General features: G+C 52.1%; 2 protein-coding genes across 3 annotated transcripts in view; one reads left to right on the top strand and one right to left on the bottom strand.

Annotated features, from left to right (window-relative positions):
- LOC122380856 (lachesin-like) overlaps positions 1 to 18,565 on the top strand; it is a 152,080-nt gene that overhangs the window by 49,113 nt on the left and 84,402 nt on the right. The gene's annotated exons all lie outside the window — the stretch shown is intronic.
- Positions 3,870 to 6,145, bottom strand: LOC122380855. The gene has a single exon (XM_043364372.1). It carries the CDS (start codon positions 5,986 to 5,988, stop codon positions 4,075 to 4,077), a length of 1,914 nt encoding a protein of 637 aa, XP_043220307.1. The 5' UTR covers positions 5,989 to 6,145; the 3' UTR covers positions 3,870 to 4,074.

Here is an 18,565-nt window from a genome sequence, read left to right as displayed (position 1 = left end):
TGCTGGCAAAATCACGGCTCTGCGGCCGTTTTTGCGAAGTTATTTACCAAAAAACGGAACCGTGCATTGAGGCACTTGACCTGACCTCAGAGGTCACCGGTTGACCTAGGACCTTAAAATCGGGTATCGATCTCTGCGTCTCGTAACGGCGCACACGTTCGTTTTTTCCGCGACGCGCTAGCTCCACCTGGGGCGAAACAGCGAGGGGGTCGTACCCGCCCCCGCCCCCTCGGCCGGCGCGTATGTAGAAAACCTATAGGTCCGCGCCGTCGAGGGTTAAACTGGCCTCTGAGGGCCCAGACAGGCCTCTAAAAGTCCCCACCGGCCTCTGATAGTCAATCAGCACAGTTGCAGTGGTCGCTGATATAAGACCTCCTAAAAACGTTATAGGCCTGGCTGAGCCTAGCTGGGCCGTTCATGCTTATTTTTATAGGTATATTGAAAAGATTCGCTTTGCACGTTTCACGCTTGCTCGTAATGAAAAGTTGTTGGATGCCTCTGGCATTTGCATGGGTGCCAACGGCTGCGGAGGACAGGGGAACGCGTCCATCAGTTTGAGTTTATGGACGGGAGTCTCCCTGAAATTTTAACCAATTGTGTTTTTGTTTTTGTCTCGATTTTACCTCTGAGCATGTTTGCGAAAACAAAGTGGCCGAAATCCGAGGAGAAATCGGATTTTGGGGGTAGGTTAGGTTTTGGACCTCTGGGGCCTTGGCCCCCCCCCCCCCACTTTCGAAAACGTTCCTACGCCTATGAGTGATTCGGTATGTGAATATAAAGACGTGCAAATGATATGCGAATAAATTTGCAAGCTTTGTGCTTTCCAGCGATATTTGTGTTTTTTTACGTATGTTTTTAACTTACGGAGCTATTTACAAAACAAATATGTACACTTTTTGTGAGACACCCTGTAGTTCATGTGTGAGTTCGCTCCGTCTCTCGTACTCGTCCGCGCTCCGTCTGCACAAACGCACTCGCTCGTGTCTAGCCGCGTACTGTTTATTGGCGCAGTGACCGGTCAGATGCTCGCTACCGGCCTGCCACCTAGCGGACACACGCAGAGCTATTAGTTAACACTCTCACACCCCCACACCAGTTTCAATCTAAATATATGAATAAACATTGAGACAATCAAATCACCAGAGCGGTGAACAACGAAAAAATAAATACAGAAAATAAAAGACGATTAGTCCAAAATAGACGGAACTCAATGGACAGTTCAAAGCGGCACAGAAAGTGCCTAACACCAGAACACCGCAATGATAGAACCAAACACCTCACTCCCTGGGTAATAACTCAAGTTGCTGAGAACATTCACCTTACACAGTCATGAAATATTCGCAAACTAACGACAGAGTCGGGGAATATTTCACATTTCCTCGATGAGTCTGCGCGTCTGTTTCTTTATTCTCGTCGATCGCCTCAGTGGCTGCTGCTGCTGCTGTTGCCGCCGCTCAGTCTGTGCAGGTTTCAGACTCGTCTGCTGCTGCTGCTGCTGCTGCTGCCGTCGTAGCTGCTGCGCAGCCTGTGCAGGTTTCAGTCTCGTCTGCTCCTCTTCCACCGCCGGGGAGCTGACTGCGTGCGGTTCCGAGTAAGCGTATCGCTGGCGAAGGAACCTGCGGTTCCTGGTGAGGACACGTCCGCTGGGGAGCCGGATGAAGTACCTCCGCCTCCTGCCGTCAACTTCAGTAATCACTCCGGAGCGGTCCCAGCGTTTGTTGACGTGGTTCTGCACCATCACCTGGCTGCCGACGCGCAGGACAGGCAGATTTCTGGCGTGCTGATTGTAGCGCCGCTCTGAGTCGTCCTTCAGATCGGCGGCAGCTGTGTCAGCTTCATCAGCCGATCTTTGCCAGCGAGGATCGAAGACACGTCGGTGAGCCGGCAGAGTGTCTCGGACTGGTCGGCCGAACACTATCTGAGCCGGACTCCTGCCGCCCGGTCCCGGTGTGTTTCTCTGCTGCAGTACGCCGCGGGTCCACGCGTCGATGTCCAATCCACCAGGCGACTTCCAACACCTGCGAATCAGCTTGCTTGCGGCCTTGACCCCAGCTTCTGCTCGTCCATTTGACTGAGGGTAATGCGGCGATGAGATGACGTGCTCCACTTTCCACTGCTCCATGAACTGCTTGAAGGCCCTAGACGTATACTGTGGGCCACCGTCACTGAAGATTGTCTCGGGTGCTCCCACCGTGCAGAATATACTTTTTAGCTCTGCGATCACCCGAGCTGATTTCATCGTTCTTCCCAGGTGCCGTGAGAACTGCCACCCCGAGAACGGATCCACCGCCACCATGAAGTACTGACCCGCGTGCTGGAAGAGGTCTGTACATAGGTGCTGGAACGGACGTGAAGGAGGACTCCTCCTGAGGTAGGGTTCCTTGGGGAGTGACGGCAGCTCCGCTTGACATGCCGCACATCTTCTCGTAATATTTTCTATATCATTATCTAGGCCGGGCCAGTACACGGCCTGGCGCGCTCGACTTTTCGTTTTTTCTTTCCCCATGTGTGATGCGTGTAACTCAGTGAGAACTGCTGCTCGCATCGGTCTTGGTATGACTAGCCGACATCCACACAGAACAACACCGTCTTCCACCGTCAGCCGATCGTGCACTGCCCAGTACGGTCGGATGACTTCCGGGAGGTCCGTCTTACTCGCCGGAAAGCCAGTGAGGACCGTCTGGATCAGCTGCCTGGCCTCTTCATCGTGGTCGGCCGCGCGCCGCACGTCATCCAGACGAATGTCTGACTGTGCTTCTTCCAGAGCGCTGCATACCACTGCGTTGATGCTGGCTACCGTGTCGTCTTCAGCCAGCTCGTCTTCAGCCGTCGGAGAGTCGACAGGTGATCTCGACAGGGCGTCAGCTGCCTGGTGCTCCTTCCCCTTCGTCCAGCTTGCCGTGAAGTTGTACATGCTGATACGCCCTCGAAGGCGTTGTAGTCTCGAATTTTCAATCTCGTCCATGTTCTTGGAGTTCAATATGCTGATCAATGGACGGTGGTCAACCAGGATGTCGAAGTGCTGCATTCCACTCAGAAAGAGTCGACACTTGCGGCTGACTGCCCACGCCACTGCCAAGAGCTCCAGCTCAATTGTGGCATATCGCGTTTCAGCATCCGTCAGTGACCGTGACCCAGCCTGGATCACGCACCACTCTCCGTTCTGCTGCTTCTGTTGAAGGATGAATCCCAGGCTCCTTGTCGATGATAGCGCCAGTCGAGCTGCTTCGAACGCTGACTGGTGGCAGTTGTCCCAACAGAAGCTTCGCTTGGTGCTCAGTAGGTGGCGCAGTGGCTCCAGATGATGCGTCACTTCTTCCGAGAAGGGCGCGACTTGATTAACGAGTCCGAAGAAACTCCTCAGGTCCGTCACGTTCTGTGGCTCAGGGAAGGCGGCGATGGCTCGTAGCAGCTCTGGGTCCGGCCTGTAACCACCATGTGTCACCAAGAAGCCTGCGAAGCGCACCTCCGGTAGCATGTGCTGCGCTTTCTTCACGTTCAGCGTCACACCGCGCGCGCGACACCTCTCCAGGAAGAGCCGGACACGGTCCTCCAGCTCTTCTTTGGTGGCACCACAGATTAAAACGTCGTCGACGATGCGCTGAATGCCTGGGATGTCTCTGAAGCACTCGTCCATCCTCCGGTTGAAGAATTCGGAGATCGAGCTGATTCCGAATGGAGCCCTCGTCCACATGAAACGCCCGAAGGGCGTTATAAATGTGGTCAGTGGCTGGCTCTCTTCTTCCAGCGGACACTGGTGATACCCCTTGGAGGCGTCGAAGACGCTGAACCATCTCGCAGAGTCGACGATCGACGCCACACACTCTGCCGGGGTGTTAGACTGGTACAGTTCTCTGCGCACAGATTTGTTGAGCTTCGTGAAATCGACGCACATGCGGATGCCTCCGTCCTTTTTGGGAGCCACGACAATTGGTGCACAAAACTCTGTCGGTGTCGTCACTGGTATAATCATACCATCCTTCTCCAGTTTATCCAGTTCCTTCTTCAGGGGCTCCCTGAGAGCGAACGGAATGCGCCGAGGAGCATGAACAGCGTACGGTTGAGCGTCTTCCTTCAGAACAATCTTGTATTTCTCTCCTGGGATGATGTTGATCTTCTCGCTGAATACGTCGTTGTACTCGCGGAGCAATGCCGCCCACTGCTCCGTCGGTGCGCTGGTCGGCGCCGCCCGCTGCTCAGCTGGCCCTGGTGCTCCGGACCGCGCCGCCCGCTGCTCCGCTGGCCCTGGGGCGCCGGTCCGCGCTGCCCGCTGCTCCGCTGGCGCGCCGAGCGCCGCCGTCTGCCGCTCGGATAGCAGGCCGAGCGCCGCCGTCTGCCTCTCCACCGGCGAGCCGAGCGCCGCCGTCTGCCGCTCCACCGGCGGGCCGAGCGCCGCCGTCTGCCGCTCCACCGGCGGGCCGAACGCCGCCGTCTGCCGCTCCACCGGCGGGCCGAACGCCACCGTCTGCCGCTCGGATAGCGGGCCGAGCGCCGCCGTCTGCCGCTCCACCGGCGGGCCGAGCGCCGCCGTCTGCCGCTCGGCTGGCCGTGTGATTGTCCGCCGCGCCGATACCGCTGCCGTGATGCCTGAGGAATGTTCCACTTCTGTTCGGGGTAGTCCTCTGGAATGATGCCGAGGCGCTGCGTCGTCTTCCACGACAGGATCAGACGCTTGACTCCAGGAATGATGTGGACCTGCTCGTTGACTTCGATGTCTCCCATCCTGATTGTGACCTCCACCTTGCCTATGGAGTCACAGGATCGCCCGTCGACCACCATCGGACGCACTGTTGAAGGTGTCATGCGACCACGGCCGAACATCTCTGCAAACTCAGGGCCGGCCAGGCTGATGTCGGCTCCAGTGTCTGGAAGAGCTCGCAACTTCCCGCGCCTGGTACCGAACACGTCCACTGCAACCGTCGGCGCCGATCTGTGCTGAACACCGTTCACCGTCACCATATTCAGCTGAGTACAGTCGTCTTCATAGGCGCTCTCACCGACGGATACCGCATTGGCCCTTCTCGGCCCCAGTCTCCTGTCGCACATACGGCCCCAATGGCCGTATTCACCGCAGCGAAAACACTCGCTGTCAATGGCGGGGCAGCTGTTCTCTCCCCGGCATCGCCCGCGGCCGCAGCGGCGACAGGCCTCGCCCGGGCGATCACGTGACTGCCGGTCGGCAGCGGGCCGGGCCGCACGGGGAGGGGCGGGCTGTGCCCGACGCCGGTCCACCGGCCCAGTCCAAACGCGGTCAGTGACGTCACGGTCCGGCCGCCGACCTCGACCGACCGTGCCCGCGGGCGGCACCACCGACCAGCCACGCCGCGCAGCCGCCACGCCCGGGCCAACGCTGCCGTCCGCGATCTGAAGGGCGTCGCGCGCCGCACACTCCTCTGACCGACAAATGTTTATCGCCTCGTCCAGAGTCAGACTTTGGATGGCACACAAACGCCTGATGACATCCGCATCACGGATACCCACTACAATTCGATCGCGAATAAGGCTGTCTCTGCACCGATCACAATATCCACAGTCCCTGCTCAAGTCTCTGAGACACGTCACATAGTCGTCGAATGTCTCGCCGTCCTGTTGGATTCTCAGGTTGAATGCTCGCCTTTGCATCACCTGGCTGACTTGTCCTATAGCGTGTCGCTCCAGATTCTCGATGATTTTGCTGACGTTCTCGCCGTCTGACCTTGACAGCCCCATATTCTCGACGATATGGACGGTGTCGTCCGAGAGGCAGGATCGCAGCATCGCCAACTGCACCGCCTTGGGCTGTGCGGTCAGGCCAGAAAGTGTGACGAAGTCGGTCCATCGCGTTTTCCACGTCTTGAAGGCGGCTCCTCTGTCCACAGAGAGGTCGAGTTTATCAGGTTGTGTTAATCGACTTAACCACTGCGCTGGTAAGGCAACCACAGCGCCGTGCTCACTCTCATCGTCACTAGCGGCCGGGCCCCCGCCGGGGTTCTCGTCAGGCTGCGCCATGTGTGAGTTCGCTCCGTCTCTCGTACTCGTCCGCGCTCCGTCTGCACAAACGCACTCGCTCGTGTCTAGCCGCGTACTGTTTATTGGCGCAGTGACCGGTCAGATGCTCGCTACCGGCCTGCCACCTAGCGGACACACGCAGAGCTATTAGTTAACACTCTCACAGTTCACAGTTCACTTCCACGAAATAAGATTTTTTTTTGCAATGGATTTATCATTTTTTGTGTTTAAAGTGATCAGCAAAGAAAATAAAGGCTTTTATAAATAAAAATATTGCCTATATTTTAATATATGTAGTGAGGCTGAGGTACTGCATTCCGGGCATTTCTTCATTAGGACACTCTTTTCGAAACGAGAAATGGAATATCTTGCCTAGGGTGATCGTTGGGCCGTAAAAGCTTCTGATTTAGTGCTGGTCTCAGCTCAAGCTACAAAACTACTATTCCAGTTCAAAACCCCATGTTAAAAGTGAACTATTTGCTTCAAGGTAAGTGACTATTTTATCGCGTGGCTGATGAAGCCTGCGGCGAATGCCCCTAATTCTTACCAAATCTGCACCTTATCTCTTTGATAACAAATATCTTCATACAATGAAATTGTTTCAGTGTTTTAATCGATGATACTGTCTGATGATATGACAAGGTAGGTATATTAGCAATTAGTGCAACCATAGCTGATAGCTACTAAGAAATAGGTACACTGAACCTAATTTCACCAAATCTGCAACTAATCTACACTAGATGTGAACCAGATGGCCGTCGTGAAAACTGCTATTGTATCTCTTAGTCCGAGGCTATTTATCCGTGGAAGTGCATGTAAGTAGGTATAACGTTCTATTCATTACCTGTAAAATCCTTTTTAATCAATTTGAAGGGTCAAAATCTGAAATCTGTAAGATCGATACCCCAGTTAATCGAGGACAGAGGTCAGTATTCAGCAACTCCCTCCGAGTGGCTCTCCGAGTCTACACCCGGTCCGAGTTGTTCCGCCCTTCCCCGTGCTCTCCATCGGTCTGCTCGGAGCTCTCGAGGGCACGGCTCGAGCAAACGATCTCGTCGGCGAAAACATCTTAAAGTCACGCTCGAGTGTCCACTCCCACAAACAGGAAAACAAGCACGCCACTGAGGAATAATTGAGTCCGTCCAGCCGCCGCCGAGATTGATCTGAATATCGGGCGTGCGCCGCCGCCAATATCGAGCGATTCTAGCACACACAAGTAGGGGGTCGCGGCGTTTCAGCGGACTCGGGACCCACAAGAGACCACGGCGCGGTCAGAGCCAGGGGCGTCGCCACGGATTTTTGAGTGGGGGGGGGGGGTCGGGTGACCGGTCTTCGTCTTGATGGGTAGGAGTGTTTAAAAGGTCTCTAACACATTTTCGACAACAACTTTTGATGGAGACGCTGTAGAGCGATGACAGCATCTGGAGTGTGTTCAGCTCAGCAACACAGATCGAGCCATATAGGTACAGCAGGTTCTTTTCCGGTCAGGACATGACTACGTCTGATGTCAAGTTTTCTAGTTGATTTTAAGTTCAAATTGTAAGCCATGCGTCGTCTTCGACGAAACAAACACGATGGTGATAACATGAATATCATACACATTCACTGAACCGTAGGTTGTTACAGAACAAATGTTTCGGCAAAATCCGTCCGTTTAGCTGTTTGGCCTCTGTGGTGCACAAGTCATAGACCCGAAGTCAAATCTGAGGCGAAGTTGGCGAAAGAACTTTAAAAAGCTATATAATACGCTTTCTGTGTCGCTGTAGCTCTTATTCGTGTTTTACGGGTCGCTAAGGTAAAACGTTTACCAACGTAACGCCAATGTATGCTTTCGGCCCCTGATCGAGGTAGAGCTTCGCGGAAAAGCGAGGATGCTGCCCGTGACAAGAGAAAGCCGATGATGCCCAATTTCAAGGTCTTGGCCGGGTCATCTTAGGTCAACGCCCAAAAGTAGGGAAAATCGGGACCCGCTAGAACTGTGTGAGCCGTAGCTGTTATCGGGGTCCCGAGTAGGTAAGTACGAGTTCGATCGGTTAATTTTGAACAAAGATGATGACTCCATGCATTTGGGGTAGATCGTGTCGGGTCAGGTCGACCAGCAGGCTTCCTGCCGGCCATCTAAAGTGAGTGACAACCACCACCGATAGCTTCGTAACATAACATCTAGAGTGAACCACCACTTATCAAAACTACTTCTTATGTTCAAACGGGCGCTATAACTCGAAATCAGCTCCAAAAACTACAGTTGTAACTTGTGTAAGTAGAAGCAAATAACACTTGAAAAAGTAAACCAAGGTCATCTACATTCAAATCAGGGTCAATATTTTTTTTAAGTAGGTGTAAAATTGATTAACTCGAGGTCCCTGGAAGTTTCGATGCAATAGGCTCCTTTTTGCGTGTCTTATTGGGAAAGCTCGAGAGGGGTCCACCATCTGACCCCATTCCCCCTATGCAGGCAGGTCCGATGGTAGCCAGGGCTGAGGCTAGTTAGGTACCTCGTAGTTACTGATCCGTCATCCGACGAATCGACTGCAACCATTATTTTGACAATCAGACGAACGCTTGGGTCAGTTTTGGCGCGCCCACTCCTTTGAGGGATAAAAAGGGACTAGAATAACTGCTACTTAAAAAATATTGTCATGCTGTTGTTCCACGCCCACAGCTTATTGACCTACAAGCAATATAGGGACTAGGGAGCTATTCTGAATCTCACGTATTTGTTGATGTTGCTGACGCCAACTTCACTGACATGATGGCTCAAAAAAGCATACTCAGCATCGCCAAAAGTGGGGGGGTCGACCCCCCCCCCCCCGGTTCTCAAAAGTGGGGGGTCGCGACCCCCGCGACCCCCCGTCGGCGACGCCCCTGGTCAGAGCACAGCCCTTGGTGATGCAAAGGTTCCTTGCACCCGTCGAGCATATCATGCCAATTCTTAACCCGCGCCCCGTAGGGGGGGGGGGCCGAAACGGCCCCCCCTGTCCTTTTCGGTCGATATCTCCTAAACGGCTAGAGATAACGCCACCAAACTTTCAGGACCCCTCCGGGCATCAATTTTACACATTGTGACCAAAAATTTACCAGAGGCTATGATAGGTTGGCCACAAATGACGCCAGAGTGACGTCATGTTCTGTCATTTTCGACCGAAAAAAGACCTTCGCGAGAAGACCTGTCAGGACTACAGCTTTGAAGATACAGAAAAATGATCAAGACATAAAAGGTGTAGAATTGACAGGGCTACAAAACTGCTATCTCGAATTTTTGAAATTTTTGAGTTTTGACCCCCAAAAATCAAAAAAACATTTTTTTTTGATATATGTATTAGCCGAAAAATTCAAAAAGTTTTTTGAGTTTCGAAAAAAAACGGAATATATGTGACAATGCCTACCGTCTTCTATCTACATACCAAATTTCAGATCGATACCTCGTTTTTTGGCCAAGTTATAGCGAAAAAACTGTTCAAAAATGATGACGTCAAATTTTCAAACTCAATTTTTGGCAATTCTAGAACTCGTAGAGCAAAACGAAGACCACCATTAGACTCCCCGTGACGAGCTGCATCGAATCGATACCCATTTTATGCAAAAATATCAACTTTGAAATTTGACCTAATTTGACCTGACCTTGACCTGACCTTCACAGAAACGTGACCTAGGCTGGCCCCAAAGGCTGCCTAACCCACATAATCGCATTTGTCATGTAAAATGGACCATAGAACATGTATCACACGACACATTCATATTGTGACCCCCGGTGACCTGACCTCGCTGTGACCTGACCTGGTATCAGTGACCTCAGATAGCAAAGTATGTGTTTGACGAACAATGTACCATCGATGGTTTTCAATAAATTACCAACTTACTCGCTTTCACAACACATTTCTTGAATTGCCTGTGAACGGTGAAAATCTGACCTTTGACCTGACCTGTGACGTCATCGGTTTGACCTAGGTCAATGAAATTCGGTCACAAGGTAGTTCCCGGGTGGGGCTATCGAACGCCGTTTGAATTTTGAAAATCGGCCGGTAACTTTCCGAGATCTTAGGGGGGGGCCGAAACGGCCCCCCCCCTACGGGTGGTAGGGTCCGCCGGTAGCCCTACGGGGCGCGGGTTAACCCGGCAGTTGCTGGGGTAGGGGAAGCCCGGCATAGTAAGCTCTTTTTGACTTTTATTACATACCATACGTGCTGTATAAAATGTTGATACCCTGCTAGCTAGCTAAGTTCATTGGCCGTGTTTTCCCAAAAATTCGGTTTCGTGGAATAAGTATAAGGTTGAGAAAATCGAGTTTTAAAAAAGTGTTGATTTTTCTGGGGTAAGCCAGGCATAGGGGTAACGCCGGCCACCTCCCCAGCGCTTTACAAAGAGTTGATGAAACCATTATGTGTTTTCCAAATATTAACGGAAAGTGAAATATTAAGGTACTGATTAGCTCTGGACATCTTAGAGTTTATGTCACTACTGGTATTTTAGCTAGCGTCTACTACATATACAGTACAGGTCGATGAAAATCGTGATGCAAAATTGACAAAAAAATGTGTATTTCAAAATTCCTTAAAATTTATTTTTCTTTTTACCTTAATGCATCATATTGCATATCATTCGACTCGGCTGATGAAGAAGAACACAATGACACCATTTTTGAAGCTCTAGCTTCATTGTCTGTCGCGTTATCTGCAAAAACGTAGTTTGACCCTAGTTGACCTTAAGTGGCATGACTGGCTTTGTCTATGATAACATGTTTATTTTCGAAATTTATTTTTGATCTAGGTGTAAACCAAACCTGCTCAGTATCTATTATCTCATGGAAAACAGTGGTTTAGTGGCATTGCTCTCGGTTGGGGGTAAGCTTGGCCACTCGCCCGGGGTTACCCCAATGTGCTAATTTTTATTTTAGAACAGCGATATTCGAAAAAATGTCATACTTAAGCCAGCCTGCCTCGTCACCCCTCACTACAAACACTTAAACGGTCCTTACATAACATTCGTATAGATATTAGTGCTGTATGGTATAACATTAACAGTGCAACATATCTCACTTTTTAGCTAAAAACCCTTAAAATATCATTTTTGCGCTATAACTTTAACAATATGCAATTTTTGTCGGCCTTAACTTTTTTGCTGGCGTTACCTTAGCTGCCACGCTGAAAGGACAAACAGTTGAGCATTTTATTGTGAATAATTTAGCTGGAAACGGGGTGGCCGGGCTTCCCCCGCGCCCGGGCTTCCCCCGGCTTCCCCTATTTCGCCACCCACCGTTTGCTGGGGGGGGGGGGGGGCGTTAAACGCCCCCAGCCGATAACTCGAGAACCAATAGGCGCAGCGAAACGCACGAGGCGGCAAACGAAAGAGCACGACGAGACGCTTCAGATGAGTACTTTAAAGTTGAGTTTTGAGGTCACAGGTCGGGTCAAGGTCAGGTCAAACACCTGAAATCGGGCTTTCAGTAGCATGGACTTCAGGACTTCGCAATGGGCGCCTCTCGTCACTCTGTCAAAACGGTGCACAATCCATCATATAAGGCCTACAAGAGTGTCAGCTCCATGTAGGGGTCAGTCAAGCATAGGTCAGGGTCAAGGTCAGGTCAACCGGTAGGCACATATCCCCGAAAATCAAAACTGATATTCGCAGCCTGTGACACATGTTTCATGGGTAATTTGGGGCGTAGAACACGATGGTGACATTCATTTCATCATATGTTTACGTGTTTGGCTCAAAAAGTTCAATTTAAGAAATGCATGTATCATGGTCGTGAAGTAGTCACGAAAAATTGCCAAGATTCAGTTCAAGATTTTGGAAAATGCGGAACGATAATCAATAATCAAAGATAACCATTTGATTGTTCATGGTATTGGCAGTCTAATGGCGTTTACGGCATGTCTGTATGTCTATTCTGTGATTTTATATGATTTTTTGAACATATGCCGTTTTTGGTCGAAAACTCAGAAATCATGACGTCACTTAAACTTGGATATCTCAAAAATTTTCCGACCGATTTTTTTGAAACTTTGTGACAATAAACTTCAATCAATTCCCTACAGGTACCTAAAATTTGGCGCGCTTGCGGCGCGCCGTTTTTATGCTATCGCCCAGCGAAAAAAGTGGGGGCGTTTAACGCCCCTCCCCCCAGCAACTGGCGGGTTAATATCAATGGCAGTCGCGTAATAATGTATCAGCAGTAATCGGCGTATGGAGAATGCCGATTTTTGCCCTATTTTTGGTGGTCTCATTGATTAATATCTCAGCTTATGCATTCTGTTTCAGGTAGTGGGCTATGGTAGGCCGCTCCATCGCCCGGGCCGCTCCTTCGCAAGAAAGATAGGTGCTGGCTGGTGTGCGTTTTGTCAAGGTCGATGCATGGCTTATCCTCATCGGACAAGGTCTTGAGTTGGCGGAACGGTAGCCACGACATTGCGGTCCATACGCCGCCCGTTTACTGCGATCTTTGGCCGGTCCCGTAGCTCAGTTGGTAGAGCGTTGGACTCCGCGTGGTGAGAGCACGCGTCCCCGGTTACAACAGTCCGGGTTCGAAGCGCGACGGGCGCTTCATTTATGGGCCTCCTGACAGGTATGTTTGCGGTTGGTGGCAGGCCGTAGCCAGGCGAAGTCAGTGAGGGGACCGGCCGTGCGCGGCTATGTGCGCACGTTAAACTTTGGACTCTAAATTCTGCCATAGAACTGGAATTGCGCGATCGGAGGGTAGAGTGCAGGGTCACCGCAACAAGCTTCGCTTTGCGGTGGCTCTGTCCTTGTGAATCCTTCCTAGCAAAAGGTTCGGACTAAATTTATAAAAAAAACTTCCCTTCGTGAGTCGCGACAGCGTTTTCTTATCCATTCTCGTAAACTATCGCCTCTTGCTCTCGAATCTCGATGCTACCCTCGCTGGATGCGCTCTTCCGCTATGGGCACTATGGCCTTGATGGGCACGAGGTAGAGAGTCCGGTACGAACTTGTGTCCGCTCAGCTTCTCAGAGGCGATCTCAAAGGTGTGGGCATGGCGATCAGCCGCCTCATGATCGTCGGGTTGAGGGAGTCGATCAGTTCAACAACCTCCGGGCTGTTGAACGCAGAAACCACGCTTTTCCTCGAGGCTCTCCGTCACTGACTGTGCCGCAGTATCATTGACAGAAGAGTTCCGCCAAGTTTCATGCATCATTTTCTAGCTTAGCTGCTAGTTTTGCGTCTTCCCAGGGACATAGTGCCTTGGTCCTGGCGTTCTGATGGCCTAGATCAGGGTATATTGAGTGAAGTGGCCTAGATCGCCAGCCTCCTGAGGTCGTGGCCCTGGCCGGTCCTCACGTTCATTGCGTTCTTCACGACCAGGCTGATGTTGTGGCTGGCGCAGCCGAAGGACGCCCATCCCTCTGCAGCCTTTGAGATAGATGCATGCTTATTAGGGGAGAGTGGGGCACACTCGTGCAAAAAAAAAGGATAAATCCATACATCTGTTCTTTGGTTGGTCCAGTGGCAGAATTGTTGATAATAGTATGGGCAGGCACGTACCCAGGATTTCGCCCAGGAGGGGGCCACCTGCTTTCTAAGGGGCCCCCAGGTCACTCGGGGGGCCCCCGGGAGTCATGCAGAACCTTTCGATGGTGTGGGGGGCATAGTGAGTCCGGTCTCTCCTGCAGACGTAGGTGAGAAAACGCCACATGTGTGAGAAAACGCAATTCAGTTCTTTACAACCTAATGCAGCATTTGGTTGTGATTTCTCGCGTTCAACTTCATCAAAGTCAATTAAAAAACGTTACATTTCACAGGTTTTCCTGCATATATTGCACTGCGTCTGCATTACCCAACCTGCAACATCATCAGCAATACGGTGCAGTCACAAATACATATACAAATACGGTGCAGTCCGCCGTCCGCGGTCCGGACAGCGTGCTGTCCTGTCGACTGGACTATCCGACAGCTTGCTACGCGTGTTCATCGTGGTCAAATTCAGGAGCTGAGGCGACGCTTCTTTTTCGACAGGAACTCACAACTTTGTCAGCTGGTGGCAGCAAGTCAGGATGCATATGCATTAGCGCCAGGGCGCTTAGACGGGACTGCCCGATGCGATTTCGCAGCCACGTTTTCACGCGCCGCAGAGTCGAGAACACCCGCTCTGCTGACGCTGTTGTCAGAGGCTGGCACACTGCGATGCCCAGCAGTCTCCAGATACCTGGGAAGGTCTCTGGATCGCGACGCTTCAATGCCGCGGTGAATGTGTTGACAGCTTTTTTTGTCAGTATGGGACCACATCTGCTGCCAGATGAGCAGCTCAGCCTTCAGCTGACGAAGGGTCAGGTCTCCCATGAGCGCCTGGTAGAAATCATAGACACTTTTGAGCCACTCATCATCACCGCTAGCGAACAGGGGATCAGCCGGCTACTCTTCATCACGGCCTGGGGCCACTTCCTTGGAAGAAAACCGCGCTGCCAGCTGTGATATGAGGTCATCCAGGAAAGGAATGTAGATCCTGACTCTGTAGTGGTCTTCCGGTGTGGAGCCTTCAGGCAGTTTGACGCCTCGGTGCACCTGTCGCTCGCAAATGCGTTTCGCCGATTGCGGAGGAGCATCAACAGCTGACAGCTTTGTCTGAATGTCGCTATATACTGCTTTGAAAGACGACTCTGCCTCCGCCCTCTTCCGTTTGAGAGCGTCTTGGGCGTCCCTGACAAGAGCGGTGGCGGCGGACAGATCAGTCGTCTCAGTCTGGAGCTGACGTGACAGGCCGTGAGTCACGGACGTCACATCAGCAGTGACGCACAGAGCCGCGATGAAGTCAGACTGCTGGATGGCTGCCAAAAGCGACGCATGACGTGCTGGTGTCTCTCCACTGCTTCATGTGCCGAAGAGCTATAAAAATCGCTTCGATGAGCTCCAGGAAGCACTCCACTGCATCATGTCGCTCAACCCAGCTTGTCTCCGGGGGGACAGGGAGGGCCCGGGAGACCAGGGGCCCCCAGACGACCAAGGGCCAATGCGATCAGGCCCCCAAAGCGATCAGGGGCCCCCAGGCGACCAGGGGCCCTCTAGGTGACCAGGGGCCCTCTAGGTGACCAGGGGCCCTCTAGGTGACCAGCGGTCCTCAGGCGATCACGGGCCCCCAGGCGACCAGGGGATCCCAGGCGACCAGGGGCCCAAGGCGACCAGGGTCCCCCAGGTGACTAGGGGCGACCGGGGGCCCCAGGCAACCAGGGGCCCTCATGCGACCAGGCCCCCCGGCTACCAGGGGCCCCCTGGGCGACTAGGGACCCCCAGGCGATCAGGGACCTCATGCGACCAGAGGCCCCCATGCGACTAGGGCCCCCTAGGCGACTAGGGGCCACAGACTATCAGGGGCCCATACGACCAGGCCCCTGGCTATCAGGGCCCCCTAGGCGACTAGGGCCCCCAGTCGATCAGGGGCCTCATGCGACCAGAGGCCCCCATGCGACCAGGGCCCCCTAGGCGACTAGGGGCCACATGCTATCAGGGGCCCCATGAGACCAGGCCCCCGGCTACCAGGGGCCCCCTAGGCGACCAGGGGTCCAGGAAACTGGGGGCCCTTGGATGACTGCAGGGGCCCCTGGGGTAACCAGGGCACATAAATGAAACTTTAATATCAATTTTTCTTCCGAGTAAAGGACGTTTACCCAGTGTTTGAAAAAAATATCCTGGGGCATGAGGGGCCCCCTGACGAAGGCGCTCAGGGGAGGGGCATGGCCCCCGTGGCCCCCCTTGGGTACGTCACTGAGTATGGGAAGGAACTGTTGAAGATATTTTTCCTCACTAATAGTTATCCTCTAAAATTATCGCTTCTATTAGAAAAAAGACTTAAAATAACTCTGAACGTTTGCATCATGTAAACTGCCCCAGGTATGGGGCACATTCGTGCAAGGCGTGGGGCACTTCCGTGCACCCTGCAAAATTCGAGGAACTACCGGGCGTTACCAGAAATTTACCAAAAGAAATTGGCAGGAGGTCATTTCAGTTGATTCCTTTCCACAAGAATACATTGCACAACATATGTAGAAAGAATGGGCTGGCCAACAAGAATGTGCCACTGCCAACTGCACCGGCCATCGGCCCGCCTCCGCGACCTCGCCAAGGTCACGTGAATTACTTGTCACGACGTCGCAAACAGTCGAGACTGAGTCAGGCGAGCGTCATTAGTGAAACCTACTACAGAATACAGATAGTCATAAATCGCAAAAAAAAACTAAGAAATATGCACGAATGTGCCCCGAGGCATTGCGTACACGAACCTGCCCCACAACGTTATTTGTAATATATTTCAAAATTTCTTGTTGAAAAAAATACACTTTTCAACAAACAAGTTTGCAGCAGTTCCGTGAATAGAGTGAACTTCTTCGCCCCCAATTTTGAAAAGCTGAACCACATTTTCGAGTCAGGATCACGAAAATGGATGATATGAGAAAAGTTTGGAAAGCTCACGAACATTACAAATTTGCTTTTTTTATCAAGCATGACAGCAGGCACAGTGTTGTCTTCTTATCTACAGTGAACGAGGGGCGGCAATGATAGACATATTTCCATGATTTACCTTGAGCTCGTGCAGTCACTCGTGTTCCCATAAACTGCTGAAAACGAATGTGCCCCATGCACGAATGTGCCCCACTCTCCCCTACCCGGCACTCGGCAGGACCCCCACTGGTTGACCAGATCTGCCCTGACCCGACCTGGCCTAAATGCATGAAGGCAACATCTGTGATCAAAACTTAACATGATATTCGTGATCAGCACCCCGAAAACACTCTTAGCAGCCTCACTTTACGACGTTCTAACGGGTCCCGGCTTTCCCGACTTTTGGGTTATTGACCTGACCTCAGAGGTCACCATTTGACCTTTGACCTTAAAACCGGGTATCGTTGACTTCGTCTCGTGACGAGCTACATGATGTTTTTTTTTCCGCGAGGCTCAAACTTGTCTCAATTCGCGTTTGGCTCAATTAGGGGCCAAACGCGATTGCATTCCCTTTGCGCCGTCGAAGGACGCAAAATGGCCTGCACCGGCGACGGTTTAGATTGCATAGAAAGAAACTGATCTGATCAACCACCCCACTCAAAAATAAATCGCACTTACTTTCGAAAAAGCGCCGAACTCGGCGCTGATATGTCACTGATTCTGATTTCTGAGCACAGCAGACTCAGCACTCCGGGACTTGTTCGACATCGTACACCCTTCCTGAGCCACCGAGCCGCCCAGCAGGAGGCTCGGTGCTTCAGGCCGTCGGAACAGGGAACGTCGGCGGCGGCGTCTGATGTGATGAGGCAACACGAAGGAATCGATTACATGATCAGGAACACAGTCAATTGATGAGCGCAGGTAATTGCACCGCCCAACTCGCTGTCCTAGGTCGCCCTACCAATCACATTGAGACTGCGGCGGGCCGATGCTGACTGTAAAGACATTGCTTGATAAATCTGGAATTATCACCTCATCCCATTTGTTTCGTCGCAATTTGATAAGTAAGTGGCGGTGACGCTACAAGCGCGCCCCATCTACCCAGAAATAATCTGTATGTATTCTCCACAGCTTCACTGTCCTCAAATACAATTTGGCTGCAATCGTCACTCAGTTGATCCCACTGCCTCACACGGGCTCGTCTGCATACGGGGCACGTCGTCTGTATGGGGCGGCGGCCGGCTGGGGCGGCCGGGGCCCTCACTAGCGGCCGCTGCCGGGCACTGGCCGCCGCCCATCCCAGCCGCGCCGACGGCCCCCACACACGTTTGTATTCATTCGAGGTAACTGTTTGCCATGTCGAGCGATAATAAAGTTCATCTGGCGACCGGAGAGCGTGAGAAACCCCAGCCGGTGCCGCGGCCGACCAGCGCCAAATGGGCTCCGCCCGCCCGCCGGCACGTATGCAAACGCCGCAATTTCACCCTTTATGACTCGCCACTGCTCACATTAGACAATTTAACACGAAATGATGCCGAACCACACGTAGAGAGAGAAAGCGAATTGTGTCGAGCGACCAGAAATCCGAAGAATGATACAATGTCTTTTGGCCGTCAACACCAGGCTCCTTTTCGACGGCAGATTACGTTTGATTCCCTAATCTATTACGACACGGTCCTGTGGGAGTCTTCAGTGGAGATGGATAAGGAGGCGCAGCCGCCGGCCGACGGGGCGTGTCGACCGCTAACAGTCGTTCCATCTGCCCCGGAGAGCCACTGCGCCTGTTTGGCGGAAACGAGACGAGCCGGTGTGAAAAATGAAAAGATAAAGAAGTCGTAATCGTACGATGCAATGGTAAACTGGAAATAATTGAGCGTATGAGTAGCTCCATCAACGAAGTTCTTTGTAGAGCTGCTGCTCATTGGAGTAAACAACGTGGAAAATGAACTGGCATTGATTAATTCCAACTTGGATGTCAGCCCTACAAAGAACAGTGGCCCCGAATACATGAGGGAGTAAATACGTATTACAAGCGGATTGCAGTGGCGAGAGAATAGGAAAATTCGTTCGTGATGTATATTTACTTGCTCATGTATTCGGGGTCAATGCGTTTGATTGAGATCACTGACAGTCTGAACTTTTTTCACCAGCAGTGCGATCCATTGGATGCAGTTCGCAGGTCAATTTG

This window comes from Amphibalanus amphitrite, unplaced genomic scaffold (genome assembly GCF_019059575.1).
Source record: "Amphibalanus amphitrite isolate SeventyFive unplaced genomic scaffold, NRLGWU_Aamphi_draft 000108F_arrow, whole genome shotgun sequence".
In the NCBI taxonomy this organism is placed as follows: domain Eukaryota; kingdom Metazoa; phylum Arthropoda; class Thecostraca; order Balanomorpha; family Balanidae; genus Amphibalanus; species Amphibalanus amphitrite.
Note: the sequence above shows the minus strand (reverse complement) of the source record. Positions and strands in the feature narration are given on the sequence as shown.